At 39.7% G+C, this 16417-nt stretch overlaps 2 protein-coding genes across 2 annotated transcripts; both read right to left on the bottom strand.

Annotated features, from left to right (window-relative positions):
• Nucleotides 1-1228: 1228 nt before the first annotated feature.
• LOC119730590 (tripartite motif-containing protein 45-like) lies at nt 1229-3254 on the bottom strand. The gene has a single exon (XM_038203572.1). It carries the CDS (start codon nt 3245-3247, stop codon nt 1250-1252), a length of 1998 nt encoding a protein of 665 aa, XP_038059500.1. The 5' UTR covers nt 3248-3254; the 3' UTR covers nt 1229-1249.
• Nucleotides 3255-11486: 8232 nt separating this feature from the next.
• On the bottom strand, nt 11487-13477 carry LOC119730589 (E3 ubiquitin-protein ligase TRIM33-like). The gene has a single exon (XM_038203570.1). The coding sequence runs from the start codon at nt 13461-13463 to the stop codon at nt 11487-11489; it is 1977 nt and encodes a 658-aa protein (XP_038059498.1). The 5' UTR covers nt 13464-13477.
• Between the last annotated feature and the right edge of the window lie 2940 nt (nt 13478-16417).

The raw sequence follows: 16417 nt of genomic DNA, 5'->3' as shown, positions 1-16417 counted from the left end.
TGCTGAATTGTACTTTGGCTGCATATGATTTTTTGGGGTGAAACTCAAAACCAGCAGGGGCAGTACATCTTTAAGCTTAAATGCAAGGTACAAAAATCAATCAATTCTTTTTTTCTTTTTCTTGTTTGCCTATTGACAAGCTGAAAAGCCATATTTACATGTACTTTACACATTTCTAAGTAGACTCACAGGTCTCACAAACTTATAGATATAATAGGTCCAAATCCAAGATATTGTCTTGACAGTGCTCTAATTCACTGTCAAAACTGATTTTATCCCTTAGAGTGTTCCTACCCCTTCTTTGAAATTCCTGGATCTTTGCCTGTGTTACATATAACACTCTCTACTGAAATCTCAAAACCATTTTTCCTTCTCCAGATAATCGATAATATGATTTTGCATTAAACCTAGTTATTGTCTTTGATAGTAAAGTCAGAGATACCAATTTCTAGAATTTGATTGGAGATTCTAAAGTTTGTTTTTGGTTTGTTTGAAAGAAGCTACACGCAACTCGAAAAGAAAGGATCTTTGTAGCATATTTACTACATTCTATGTTTTGCTGAATATTTGCAATGCTGTGACCCTCCCACAATTGCTTTTGCACTTTATATTTGTACATGCTTAAAGATGTATGAAAACTGATTGAGGCACACTTTATCATGTTTCCTGTAAATACATTTGTACATTACAACTATATCATGTTTCAGTTATACAGTCATTTCTCTATGATTATTTGATGATAGCTTTAAACACGTGATAAACTTTAACCCAGTCCAAGTCTGCCATCAGCAGCTCAGATGTCTTGAGTATGATGTCCATTTGATGAACACATTGATATGATGACACACAGCCAGCATCGTTTTGCAAGTCTCCTGTACATGCAAAACAATTGGCTTTTGTTTCTGTTAGTTCTTTGTGTATGTAAATGTTTTGTTGTTGTTTTTGGAGTGGAGCACAGGATTCGTGATCGAGAGGTTGTGGGTTCGAGCCCCACCGTGGCCATGCATGTTGTGCCCTTGAGTAGGCGCTTTACCTCAATTGCTCCTCTCAACCCAGGTGTTAAATGGGTACCGGTATTATTCAATGCTGGGAAGGTAACAGACTCGCCGTGGAGGTGTGGCGATCCCCCCACAGCAGCATATGAGTCTGTCCCAATCGTTAATGAATGAGAGATGGGCACTCCGTTCCTGTGAACACAGGTTCGTCCCGCCCCCCCCCCCCATTTGTTTTTGACATTCGTTGTCGGTGTTTACACTTGATGATAAACTAGAATACAACTTCCTGAAGCCAGAACCAGTCCACCAGCTGGTGTACATGAGATGCCATCTGGGTGACCACACTCCTTGATGACACAGTCTATGTACTGTCCATCATGACTGAAACGCTGAACTTCGCCTTGTTCATGCATAAAAGGCCACCCATGTACAGCAACGTAGATGTTGCCATCTTTGTCGCAACACAGACCGTTAGCGTACCACTTCCCTTGCTTATTCTCATGGCTGGGAATATCAACTGAAAAGACTCTGTTACCCGAGCTGTCAACTGATGATAGTTGTTTTTTGTTTTTGCATGTGTAGACAAGCTGCTGCTTATAGATAATCAAATTTGACCCGATCTTTGGAGCAGGTATTCTCCTGATGAGGGATCCGTCTCTCTTGTGCAGTGAGATCTCTTCTTCTTCCTCATAACCCACTGCTATCATATCCCCGTCATCCACTGCAAGGCCGGTTGGGGTGCTGTCCATCTCCCTGTAGCTACCAGGGAGGAACTGATGGAGACAGGGAGGCGAATCCTTCTTGAAGGTCATGACTTTAGGGTCATCAAGAATGATTATTTCATCATCCTTGTTTACTGAAACATGGGATGGATGATTAAGACCTGCAATTTGGAGTTCTTGTGAAATTACATCAGACTGGAGGTCGTCATTTGTTAAGAAAGTAATCACCATGTTATGCCCCCTGTCTAATGCGACAATATCATTATTAGAGAATGCTGCAATTCCATCAACATTGCCAAATGTTTTCTTTGTTTGTCCAAATGTCTTCATCTGTCTTTTCAGCTCCCATCTTACAGCTCTCTGTGAACCCTCAAGGTTGAGTGTTTGTGTATCATCCAGCACCAGCCTCCCAAGTAGCCTCCCAATACCCTCCGCCTCATCAAAATCCATAATGGAGGACAAACTATCCAGCTCTTTCTCAGGTTGTTCTTCAGTCAATTCTTTCAGGTTAAACAGGAGTTTAGGCTTGAAATCCAGAATCTCGTAGCAACTTGCTTGAACCATGAATTGGTTCACCTCATCCAGTTTTTTCTCAGTCTGAGTCAGACGACTGTCATTTGTGGCACGAGCAGTTTCCAATGTCTTGGTTCTGTCTTTCAAGACTGTATCTGCCTCCTCCTTCAATTTCTGCTCTTTCTCTCTGATCCTTGAAATCTCCTCCATGATTCTAGCTACCTCCTTGTCAGCCTTACTGGAGATTTTCTTGGTGGTGTCTGCATGCATGGCATTCAGCTTTCTGTAGTTGTCATCTACTTCACTTATGTTTGTTTTCAGTTTTGCTTTGTTCTGTTCAGCTTTTACAGACATTCTAGCAACATCTCGTTTGCACTTATCGACAGCTTCAGGTAGATCAACACGAGAGTGTCTCTCATGATCTAGAATAGCACAAGTTGTGCACACCAACTTCTCACATGTGTTACAGTAAATAGTGAGATTTTGATCGGAATGCTTGCCACATTTTGGAGTGTACTCTCTAATCTTACTCTTGTAAGTTACCTCTCCTGATTGAAGCTGGGCCAGTGTGTAGATTTGATGCGTTTTCATTAAAGACAAACGCTTGTGTGCTGCCTGGCATTGTTTGCAGAGAAAATGATCACAGTCCATGCATCTTGACACAGCCTGATTCTCTTCATCACAGGCTTGACATTTGATCTCCGACCTTTGACCTTCAAGTAACTTTTCATAGACGTTGACCTCATCCACCAAGGCGCTCAGTTTGAAGTCACTTGGCAAATCGGAAACGTCTCCCTTTAATATGGTGTCACGTCTGCAGAGGGGACACACAAGTTTTGCATCCTGTGAACGTTGACTCTGTCTGACTTTTTCGAGACATTTCTGGCAAAAAGAGTGCAGACAGTCAAGCACCTTAGGCTCAGTGAAACGGTCGGAGCAAATGGGACATTCCAGATGATCTCGACTGATCTTACCCAACACAGACTGAACTGTGACATCAGGCTGTCTTGATGCCATCTTTCCTTCTTTGTGAGGTCCAAAAACTGAAGGGAAAAAAACAAAAAAGATACCTTGAAATCAAGGTGCACAACGTACTCTACATTTAATTGAATGTTGGGAATAACTGACTAATTATGCATTAACTTTGGAAAATGTAGCTTGACCACTCCATGCAAGTTAACATCCTTTTCAGTAAGATAAGAAAAAAATACACATTACGTCAGGCATACATGTAGTAGCATTTCAAAAAACAAAACTAGAGATTCGCATTTATTTAGTTACAAATTTATACTAGGTGATCGGGCCGAAAACTTTTTCATAGGACATTGTCCAGTTGGGAATATGTCAGAACAGAAAAAGGATCATGAAATTCAGCCTTTCCAGTCAAACCATTTTTTTTTTAGTTTTAAAAAGACACCTTCTGGAGTATAATATTTCAATACATTTTATTAAAACGTGCATGTTATTTCTAGTTTCATGACGCCATCAGTAACAATGTGCAAACTGAATGCTTGTTAAGCTCAGAGAGGATACATGTTCACCATGAAGTGAAAACAACTTCTGCAAATATGAAAATTCTAATGAACGTTTTACCAGTTCACGTCAGAGGACGTGTGTACATTCAAATGTTTTGCGGTATTTGGAACGGATGACAGATAAACATGCAACGAGCAAGGCTGAGGAGAGTGAGACTGGAAATATCACAGAGATGAAACTTTCCTGATTCTAATTGGTAATCCGATTTTTTTATCCCATATATGCCAGTTTCATCTCTGATATGAGGGTGTGCTACCAGCAGATGACGGCCTGAACCCGATTGGCATCGAAACAATTCCGCGCCTGGGTCTGGTCAATGTCAAAATAATCCCGGCGCGAACTGGTTAAGTGAATGCATTAATAACACCTTTCTTCCAGGTTGGTGATATCACGTCAGTTTGCAGCCCAAGGTTAACATTGTACTGGATATCATTATTTGTGCTACGAACAGATATTGGACACGGATCAAATGTTGGATTTCAATTTAAAAAAAAAATTGTCCAAAGAATATCTGGGGGCAATATGTAAACATTTTGACAAATGGTTTATAAATTAATTTTGTTTTTATTTTCTTGACATAGCATAACCGTGCCATATTTTTTTTTTTGGCTTGGCATCTTTCACTAAACATTTCCATAATTTGTTTAATTGTAGTAAAATGCTTCTGTTCTCAAGTTATATTCAATTATCATTGCATTTCCAGTAACGCTGTAATTTGGCACCTGATGACATCATCATGACGTCTAGGTGATCAGGGTCGATATTTGCTGACTTCAGTTTCAAGTTTATACCATCAACTGTTTAGATGAAAAGTCATGGAGAATGTTTGTCCAGGGGGGGAACAAAAATTCATTCTCACCATTTCAAAAAGGTGATTGGGTCGTACCTGATCACACAAAAAGAAAAAAAGAAAAGGAAAAATATACATATCAGAAAATACATGTTTGTTCTCTTTGAGAGTTAAGAAAAAACTCACCTAAAAAGCAGGTAGAGTTCTTGAAATGTTCAAGTACATTAAGGTGGCATCCAAACTCCCCTGTTGCAATATCAAAAGTGATGACGGTGACTCATTCTAACGGGCGCATTCAAAAATACAGGTGTAGTAGTCAGATGGAGAGGTCTGGTAGCGGTACGTTACAGGAAGACAATGTGGGAGTGTTCACTGGAAAATTTCTGGTTTAACAATAGTCTTTTCTCATCCATTACGCATGTGCACTGATTAAGGTGCCATCCAAATTGTACTGATGCAGTATCAAAAGTGATGACGGTGACTCATTCTAACGGGCGCATTCAAAAGTACAGGTGTAGTAGTCAGGTGGAGAGAGCAGCCTGTCTGTCTGGTATTGGTACGTTGCAGGAAGGACAATGTGGGAGTGTGCACTGGAAAATTTCTGGTTTAACAAAAGTCTATTCTCATCCGTTACGCATGTGCAGTGACCTGGGGTCTGTACATGGAGGGACTGTGCATGCATACTTGTTTGTTGGTGTACCGATTTTCAGATCTACAACAACAGTTCCTAACCCTGCAGCATTAAAAATATTTAACCTCATCACAAAAGACTTGTTTTAGCAGGGTCACATAGAAATATTTCCTATGTCATAGCAGTGAATGATTCTATATAAGAGCCTGCTAAAACGAATCTTAGTACATATCGACAGATTTGGACCATGACGCAAAAACATGATTGAAGACAATTAAGTGCATGGATTTAATTCCTTCTGATATTTGTATTCAAGAAAGAAAACTGCATCCAAGTATTTTGTCCTTAATTTACCGTGTAACCCATTTGTAAGGCAATAAAAAGCCATATTAACTTTGGTATGCACAGTGGCGGATCTAAAGGCCCCCCCCCCCCCCCCCCGGCCAGATTAATACTAGTAACATGGGCCTAAATCTAAATGGAATACTAAAGTTCTTGAGTTTATTCTAAATTATACTAGTTGCCTTACAATAAGGGAAGAAGCATCGTACATTTCAATATTTCAGGGAAGGGAGGGGGGGGGGGGTTAGGAGGGGGGAAGGAGGGGGGATAGGAGGGGGAGCATGCGCACCTGGACATCCCAAGCCTTGGCACACCTTCACTGAATGCCCCTTCATAACTCCCCCCCCCCCCCCTCCATAACGGCACTTTTCAATTCATTTAAAACTTCAAAATTTTGAACCTTTCTGGCTGGTTTGGTTATAATATAATTATAATACAATATTGCTGTGCTGGAGCAAACTTGTGAAATTTCTCTCACAAACTCTCTGACAGCACACACTGCTTGAAAAAAATATATCTATAAAGAATAATCATAATAATAAAGCATCCTTAACATTTCTTTTTGTTTTTGAGTCTTCAGCATAGTTGCAGTTAAAACTTCAGATTTTTTTGTTTGTCCTGAATTTTTGTCTTCTTAAGTTATTGTATCGATATACTGAATGCCAATAGGCATTGTACATGTTTTACTTTCAAAGGCAATTGCAACATTTCAAAGACTATTTCATAAATTCAGTGGTGGACCTAAATTTGCGGGGAGGGGGAGCAACAAGTCCCCCCCCCCAATTTTTAAAGTGGGGATGTATTGTTTATCTCCCCCACACTTTTTTCATCCCAGAATAAAAAATGTAGCCTACCGGTACATATGATTCTATAGCTCAGAATAACTGATCAGTGACTCCAAACTCGAAAAGGATGTTTAAATGATGATCTTATTGCTAAAGAAAATTGGTTAAAGTGGTCAGAAAATTGCCTCAGATCACACCTCAGAGCGTCCAAAATCCAACATTTTTCGGGGCCCTTAAGCAGGCCCAGAACACCATGCCATTAGGGCTTCGCGCTCGCACCCATGTATGTCCATGTCCCATCCACTTTTGAAAAGCGATTGACACCCTTGAGGGGGGGGGGGGAGGGGGGGTCTATGGGGGTCAGACAAGTCGACCGTTGAGACAACTCAACTCGGGACAAGTCGACCGTTGAGACAACTCGACCGTTGAGACAACTCGACCGTATGTGCGATAAATGGAAAGACAAGTCGACCGTTGAAACAAGTCGCCTCGCATGTTTTGGGCCTAGTTTTGGGGATAGTACCGGGGATTTTGACGGCGGCTGATCGCTGTTTGGGAGTGATGACACATGACTTTTTTTTGGTTGCATATAACAGAGCCGATATAGCGCAGCGTGAGTTCGTGCACATCGTTCGTTTTTTCCGGGCCACGGTGCGCGCATCCCCGGTCAACGTGGCCGTACCGTGCACGGTGGCATCGTTTTTGCTGGGCCTGTGCGCCCATTTGCCGGTCAACTTATCCGTACCGTGCACGGTGACATCGTTTTTGCCAGCCGTGCGCCCACTTACCTCATCCCCGGTCGGTCAACGTGGCCGTACCATGCACGGTGACATCGTTTGTGCCGGGCCTGTGCGCCCACTTGCCGCGCCGGTCGACGTGCCCGCGTGCCGAGCCCGGCCAGGTCCTCGCGGCCGGGCGGGGCGCACCGGCCCAATGCGACGGCCACCAGATCGGAGCGCCCTCTGTACATCGAGTATGCCCGCGCCGCACCCGTGATCGGTCTTGCCACAGATTTGTGCAACTTTTTCTGCTCCACGTGTATTCATTTCCATTAAGTCGAGCAGTCTCAACGGTCGACTTGTCCCGAGTCGAGTTGTCTCAATGGTCGACCTGTCTCAACGGTCGAGTTGTCTCAACGGTCGACTTGTCCCGAGTTGAGTTGTCTCAACGGTCGACTTGTCTGACATTCCTCCTCTGCTGCCCCCCTCTTTATGATGCACCGCTGAAAGTAGTACAGACAAAAACAGATACAGCCCTTTTTGCTTAAATATTACACGATTATTTCATTCTACCGTAATATTCTTTTTAGGATGGCATTCTATTTGTTTCAGATAATTTTTGTGTTGCTGTGTTACAAACTAATAGCTTACATGTAGACATATGCAACATGAAAAATTCAATCAATACGTTTTCTGCTGTTTTTCTCTGTTGCTTATTTACAAGCTGAAAAGCCATATTTTGGGCCTATTTACACACAGAAGCACTATAACGGGAGGAAAAACAAGCAGTATGTTGCACAGAGGTCAAAAGACTTCGAAGTATGTGCCCAGATTGTAAACGGGTACTTTGAAACCAGAACATTCTCATTTTTCATCTGCCTGGAATCCCTTTTATATGGTGCACAGAGTAAATAGACCCGTACGTTATACACGCAAACTGACTACTCATTTCATTTACATGGGCATCCTTAACAACTCCAGATCATCACAAATTCAGTTTGGAATTAAATCTTAGCTAATTATTTTTTTTTAACAAAAAAGAAAGAGATGCTCAGTTCTAGAATTAATACCAGAGTTTAAAGTTTCATACAGGTAAAAAAATAAAATGATTTTCTACTTTCAACAGACTTCACGAATCAACAGACTTCGGCCCTAATTGTCTGACAGATCAATAGTGAGATAGTAGGGATCATTTAAAATAAAGTTCATGGATGTATGGACATGTTTAAAGTTATACTCTATTAATAGCAAAATCACAAGCATTCACTGAAAAATGATATTAATCAATTAACATTTAAAAAGTACCATAAGCACTCAATTCAAAGAGAGATAAATGTATTTTTAAAAAACAAAAGTTATGGACTACTTATATTTGTTCTACCTTTTTTACGACTCAAAATATGTCAACGCTTTGAGTCTCAATGCAACAATTACCGCTTACAAATGGAGATCTAGTCTACCAATTATGATCATGAGTGTCAGCGGTTTTTGTGCCAGCATTCGGCAGTCTCATCCTACCATTAAATCCAGACTCTGCATATAATTACACATCAGTGATAAAATAACTATTAAAAAAGTTATAAAAATTCACATCGAATGAGCTCATCTTGTTTTGGTACCGGCGAGTCATTATCCCAACTATAGTTTGGAAAATCCCAATTATAGTTGGGATCGTCCCAAGTATAGTTGAGATAGCACCAACTCTAGTTGGGACAGTCTGATTTATAATTATGGCCATTACTATACTTTGGGTGTAACTGTCTTTCTCAAGCAGTAGAGATGATGTTACATCCTTCTAGCAATGTAATTACTATTTTGATAGCTTTGTTACACACTAGTATTCAACATATGAAGATGTACTGTCCGTGTTTTTCATCAAATCTGAATCTTTCCCAGTGAATTTGATAAGAAGAAAACTAGTTTTGATTTTCTTCTTTTTCTTCAACTTTGCACATTTGCAACCCTCTGCAAGAAAGGCTTTTATTTTGGGTTGCTCAAAAGATTCATCCTGTAAGTAGACTGGTTGCCAATGCCTACATTATCTATTCTAAGAGGGAAGTGGGAAACAGTCTTCCCTGCCAGACCTTACTTATACTTTGGCTGCATATAATTCAATTTTTTTAAAATTAATTTGTCCATATTAAAACTTATTGTGTCAGTTGATATCTCAATCACAAGAATAATAGAAACATAATAATAAACTCTATATTTGGGGGTTAAACTTAAAATAGCATGGACAGTGCATCTCTAAGTTTATGCAAGGTACAAAATTCAATCAATTATTTTTCTTATTTGCCTATTTACAAGCTGACAAGCCATATTTAGTTTACTTGATAATACAAAATCTCAAGACCATTTTTTGTTAATATGATTTTAAATTCAACATATTGTCTAAAATTTGTCTTTGATGGAAAAGTCAGAGATACCAATTTCCAGAATTGTTTCAAGATTTTAAAGTTTCTTTTTTGAAGTTGAAAGAAATTACATGTCACTCAAAAAAGCAATATTTACATAATATGCAAAAGATTTAGGCAGCACTCTCCTGTATTAAAAATTAAGGCCACATACAACATCTTAAAAAGCTACTTTTAATTGTCCCGGGAGCAAAGGTCCAACATCCATTTTCAAATTCCTGGATCCTGGGTTATGAATCCTTCAGACTATGGAAAATAAGACTTTAAATTAAATCTTAGCCAACTTTTTGTTATTGAAGAAAATACCCACCCAGATACATCAGTTTCAATAATTGATTCAAGAGTTCCATACAAATACACTGCCTGCTCAACAAATGAGTCAACAAAATGATCTCATACTTTGAACAGACTTCAAGAATCAACAGACTTAATTGTCTGATAGGTCAGCAGAACTCCTGAAATGTTAGAATGTAGGGAGTGCACTAATTGATACAGAATATCTGGATCTAGATCAATACTGCAAGCAAACTCCCATTATGATATGTACAGGTTGCAGCTGGATCTCATGGATGGCATGATATATGATACAGAGGTCACAATATGAAATATCACAATATGTGCATTAAGTAAAAGGTAAACATTCATCTGAAGATTGCCAGAATTTAGTGCTTGAAAATCAAGTCCTTCATCGTGGTAACATGCGTGCTTGAAGCAACATTTTTTATAAGACAAATCATAAGACAAGAAATACGTTAAAGAGCCTTAATTGGCACATTCCAGTTGAAAGTTTCCCTAAATAATAACATCTAAAAATTAATGTGGCCTGACGTTGCGAACTTAGCAAGTTCTTCTTCAGAGGCTAAAAGTTTTCTGTTTTAGCCTCTGAAGAACAACTTGCTAAGTTCGCAATGTCAGGCCACATTAATTTTTAGATTTATATATTTCAGGTCCATCCAGTCAGTAAGCAGTTTGCAGCAGTCTGACTTTTTTTCATTTTTTTTCATAAATAATAACATGTCAGTTACAGTGCCTATTTGACAGGTTGCAACAATTGTATTCATTTGGTCTTTCACACGTTGTGCATGTGCATTCTGTTTTGCTGATATTTTTTGCAATATTCTGTGACCCTCTTACAATTGCCGTTTGTGCCCTCAACTTTAGCGCTATATTTTTGAAATGGTTAAGTCTAACTCCCAGGCCCCTTTTTGCTAGGACCCATGCTCAGTCCTCCAAAATCCTCAGAAGTTCTGCACTTATGTTCAAATGAAGGATACCCACTGCCTCAATCCTTCACAATCCTCCAACATGACTCTCCTAAAGACTCTCAGAGCATACTGACCGGAACGTCGAGGTTTGAACCTCTGGTTCTTTTCAGAACCATTCTCTTAGATGAGAAATTATTCGCACATGGTGTTTCCACAAACCTTTCATTATTTAGTATCTCCACCATGCAAAGCCTCAAATCTTACTTAATCCTCCAACAGTCCTGCCTCTCAAAATGCCGTCCTCAATCCTCTGAAACCCCCCTCTTCTTCAAACACCATTCATCCTCAATCCTCCAAAATCAACAGGTACTGAATTTCCATGTGCCCTTAATCCTCCACAATCCTCCACAATCCTCCAAAATTCTATGGTGCATTCATCTTCAATCCTCTCGAATCTTCCGATACCGCCCGGAGGACTATAGAGGATCATTGGCTTTTAAAAGTTAAAGGTATGTGTATAAACTGATCGAAGTCACATGTACTTTGCCATGATTTCTGCAAATACATGCGTACATGCACATTACAATTACATATAGATCATTGTTTCAGATATACAGTCATTTCTCTTTGATCATCAGATGATAACTTTAAACCCATATGATAGACTTTAACTCAGTCCATTTCTTCCATCAGATATCTTGAGTATGATGTCCATTAACACAGCACCGTATTAACAATTCCCACATATTTTGTTAACTGTATGTGTGAACAAATGGCTATTGTTTGTATCAGTTCTTTGTGTTGTGTTGTTATTTTGACATTCATTGTCAATTTTTACACTCGATGATAGACTTTAACGCTATCTATTGCTGCCACAGCCAGCTCTCCAGCTGGTGTACATGTGATGTCACCTGGACAACCATATTCACTGAGGACACAGCCAATGTAATGTCCATCACGACTGAAATGATGAATTTCACCATGTGTATTTCCATAAACAGCAATGTAGATGTTGCCATCGTTGTTGCAACACAAACCACTAGCATAACACTTCCCTTGAATATTGCTGGGAATATCAACTGCAAAGACCATGTGACCATAGCTGTCAACTGACGATAGAAGTCTTTTGTCATCTCCATTGCAGGTGTAGAAAAGCTGCTGCTTGTAGATAGCCAAATTTAACCCAATCTTTGGAGCAGGTATTCTCCTGATGAGGGATCCATCTCTCTTGTGCAGTGAGATCTCTTCTTGTTTCTCATAACCCACTGCTATCACATCCCCACCATCCACTGCAAGGCAGGTTGGGATGCTGCCTGTCTTCCCACCTGGTAGGAACTGATGGAGGCAGGACTGCACACCCTTCTTGAAGATCTTGAGAGCACGTTTGTCAAGAACAATTATTTCGTCCTCTCTGTTAACTGAAACATGAGTTGGTTTATTAAGACCTGCAAGCTGGAGTTCTTGTGGAGTGACATCAGACTGAAGGCTGTCATCGGTTAAGAAAATAATTACCTTGTTAGGCACATCGTCTAATGCAACAAGTTCATTGTTAGATAATGTGGCAATTTCATCAACATTGGCAAATGTTTTCTTTGTTGGTCCAAATGTCTTCATTTGTCTTTTCAGCTCCCATCTTACAGGTGTCTGTGAAGTCTCAGCTGTGGCACCTGAGCTGGGTATTTGTGTATCTTCCAGCACCAGCCTCCCAAGTGATGTCCCAGCACCTTCCTTAAAGTCCATAATGGAGCACAAACTGTCCGGCTCTTCCTCAGATTGTTCTTTGGTCAATTCTTCCAGGTTATATATGAGTTTAGCCTTGAAATCCAGAATTTCATAGCAACTTGCTTCAGTCACAAATTGGTTCACCTCATCCAGCTTTTTCTCAGTGTGAGTCAGACGACTGTTGTTTGTGGCATGAGCAGTTTCCAATGTCTTGGCTCTGTCTTTGAAGAATGTATCTGCCTCTTGCTTCAGTTTCTGCTCTTCCTCTCTGATCACCTTAGTTATTCTAGCTACCTCATTGTCAGCCTTACTGGAGATTTTCTTGGTGGTGTCTGCATACATGGCATTCAGCTTTTTGTAGTTGTCATCTATTTCACTAATGTTTGTTTTCAGTTTTGCTTTGTTCTGTTCAGCTTTTACAGACATTCTAGCAACATCTCGTTTGCACTTATCGACAGCTTCAGGTACATCAACACGAGAGTGTTTCTCATGGTCTACAATAGCACAAGTTGTGCATACCAACTTCTCACATGTGTTACAGTAAATAGTGAGATTTTGATCGGAATGCTTGCCACATTTTGGAGTGTACTCTCTAATCTTACTCTTGTAAGTTACCTCTCCTGATTGAAGCTGGGCCAGTGTGTAGATTTGATGTGATTTCATTGAAGAAAAACGCCTGTGTGCCACTTGGCATTCTTTGCAGAGAAAATGATCACAGTCCATGCATCTTGACACAGCCTGATTCTCTTCATCACAGGCTTGACATTTGATCTCCGACCTTTGACCTTCAAGTACCTTTTCATAGACGTTGACCTCATCCACCAAGGCGCTCAGTTTGAAGTCACTTGGCAAATCGGAAACGTCTCCCTTTAGTATGGTGTCACGTCTGCAGAGGGGACACACAAGTTTTGCATCCTGTGAACGTTGACTCTGTCTGACTTTTTTGAGACATTTCTGGCAAAAAGAATGCAGACAGTCAAGCACCTTAGGCTCAGTGAAACGGTCAGAGCAAATGGGACATTGCAGATGATCTCGACTGATCTTACCCAACACAGACTGAACTGTGACATCAGGCTGTCTTGATGCCATCTTTCCTTCTTTGTGAGGTCCAAAAACTGAAGGGAAAAAAAACAAAAAGATACCTTGAAATCAAAGTGCACAATTCTCCATTTAATTGAATGATGTAGATAATTGACTAATTATGCATTAACTTTGGAGAATGTAGCTTGCCCACTCCATGCAAGTTAACATCCTTTGCAGGAAGAAAAGAAAAACTACACATTTCGTCAGGCATACATGTAGTAGCATTTCAAAAATCAAAACTAGAGATTTGCATTTATTGAGTTACAAATGCTGGGTGATCAGGCCGAAAACTATTTCATAGGACATTGTCCAGTTGTGAATATGTCAGAACAGAAAAAGGATCATGAAATTCAGCCTTTCCAGTCAAACCATTTTTTTTTAGGTTTAAAAAGGCATCTTTTGGAGTATTATAAATTTCAATACATTTTATGTACACGTACATAATTTCTAGTTTCATGGCATCATCAGTAAAACTGTGCAAACTGAATGCTGATTTAGCTCAGAGAGGATACATGTTCACCATGAAGTGAAAACAACTTCTGCAAATATGAAAATTATAATGAACGTTTTACCAGTTCACGTCAGATGACGTGTGTACATTCAAATGTTTTGCGGTATTTTGGAACGGATGACGGATAAACACGCAACGAGCAAGGCTGAGGAGAGTGAGACTGGAAATATCATAGAGATGAAACTTTCCCGATTCTAATTGGTAACCCGACTTTTTTACTTTTCCAACAGACTTTCTGATCCTTTACGGTTTGTCCAACCAAAGTTGATTTGTTTAATGATTATCCCACAAAATGTGATTTTGTTTTAAATAATAATTTCCCCCAAAAATCAAGGAAAAGGTCGATGAAAACGGCACGTAAAAATTATTGCGAGCATAGTTTTAATCTCTTTCACCAGTCGTTAATTGAGTTTTTCTATGGTGGAAACACCTAGGCCAACACTGATAGGAGCCTTTTCCGGCTAGATAAAAGGTTATGCATTGACCAGTGTCACTTGGAAAAATATTGCGTTACACAGTTTGTGAAGTGTGCGTGTAGTATAGTACAGCTGCACACAACGATACGCAAGGGTACAAACGTACATGTACGTACCGCGCCGCCTGCTAGCACATGGCTGGTCGGGTCTGCGTAATTTGCTCATGAACGATCCAGTGGATAAAATCCAACATGTACGAAGTCAGAGGATTCGGATTTAGCTGTATAAAATGCAGTGCTTTAAAAATCCCGATGATTATTTTGAGGATGGCAAAGAGAGAATTTGTGATACATTTCACTGGAATTTGTTGGAAGAAAAAGATGACAATGCCCAATTTTTTTCCCACGTACGATACGAATACAAGCGGAGTAGTGTAGTTGTATGGTTGAATCATGGACATAATTGAAGTGTACGTGTCATGAATGTTGCCCTTATCTTTTGGACTTTTTTTCTCAAGTAAGAAAGTGAACTTCTTTGTTGATGAGTCTGTTCAACCATAGTTCAGGCATTTTGATTTTATGAAAACACTGACCATTTTTTTTCATCATAAAATTCCTTTGGATTGAAATTAAAACAGGGGTCGGTGTCCTGAAATTGGACATGAAGTGTATTGTACATACTTGTACCATACTTGCGTGGCCCAGATTACGGACACATATCTTTGTTAGGCCTATTTCCCAGATTTTTGTTCCATATATGCCAGGTTCATCTCTGATATATCAGGGTGTGCTACCAGCAGATGACGGCCTGAACCCGATTGGCATCGAAACAATTCCGTGCCTGGGCCAATGTCAAAATAATCCTGGCGCGAACTAGTTAAGTGAATGCATTAATAACACCTTTCTTCCAGTTTGATGATATCACGTCAGTTTGCAGCCCAAGGTTAACATTGTACTGGATATCATTATTTGTGCTACGAACAGTCATTGGACACGGATCAAATGTTGGATTTCAATTCAAAAAAAAAAATTGTCAACAGAATATCTGGGGGCAATATGTAAACATTTTGACAAATGGTTTATAAATTAATTGTTTAAATATTTTCTTGACGTAGCAATAGGGGGCACTGTTTCGGGCGATGACATAACCGTGCCATATTTTTTTTTTGGCTTGGCATCTTTCACTAAACATTTCCATAATTTGTTTAATTGTAGTAAAATGCTTCTGTTCTCAAGTTATATTCAATGGTCATTGCATTTCCGGTAACACCGTAATTTGGCACCCAATGACATCATCATGACATCTAGGTGATCAGGGTCGATATTTGCTGACTGTAGTTTCAAGTTTATAGCATCAACTGTTGAGAAGAAAAGTCTTGGAAAATGTTTGTCCAGGGGGAAACAAAAATTCATTCTCACCATTTCAAAAAGGCGATTGGGTCGTACCCAATCACACAAAAAGAAAAAGAGAAAAGGAAAAAGATACATAACAGAAAATACATGTTTGTTCTCTTTGAGATTTAAGAAAAAACTCACCTAAAAAGCAGGCAAAGTTCCTGAAATGTTCAAGTACATTAAGGTGCCATCCAAACTCCCCTGTTGCAATATCAAAAGTGATGACGGTGACTCATTCTAACGGGCGCATTCAAAAGTACAGGTGTAGTAGTCAGATTGAGAGGTCTGGTAGCGGTACGTTGCAGGAGGACAATGTGGGAGTGTTCACTGGAAAATTTCTGGTTTAACAAAAGTCTTTTCTCATCTGTTACGCATGTGCAGTGACCTGGGGTCTGTACATGGAGGGACTGTACATGCATACTACACGTAGTTTGTCTGTGTACCGATTTTGAGATCTACAACAACAGTTCCTAACCCTGCAGTAGTAAGAATATTTAACCTCATCACAAGAGACTCGTTTTAGCAGGGTCACATAGAAATATTTGCTGCTATGTCATAGCAGTGAATAATTCTATAAGAGCCTGCTAAAACGAATCTTAGTACATACATGTATGGACAGATTTGAACCATGAAGCAAAA

Source organism: Patiria miniata, unplaced genomic scaffold (assembly GCF_015706575.1).
Source record: "Patiria miniata isolate m_02_andy unplaced genomic scaffold, ASM1570657v1 HiC_scaffold_22, whole genome shotgun sequence".
Classification (NCBI taxonomy): domain Eukaryota; kingdom Metazoa; phylum Echinodermata; class Asteroidea; order Valvatida; family Asterinidae; genus Patiria; species Patiria miniata.
Note: the sequence above shows the minus strand (reverse complement) of the source record. Positions and strands in the feature narration are given on the sequence as shown.

Excerpts from the sequence above, each read along its gene's own strand:
- LOC119730589 (XM_038203570.1), bottom strand. The coding sequence starts at position 13,463 with ATGGCATCAAGACAGCCTGATGTCACAGTTCAGTCTGTGTTGGGTAAG.
- LOC119730590 (XM_038203572.1), bottom strand. The coding sequence starts at position 3,247 with ATGGCATCAAGACAGCCTGATGTCACAGTTCAGTCTGTGTTGGGTAAG.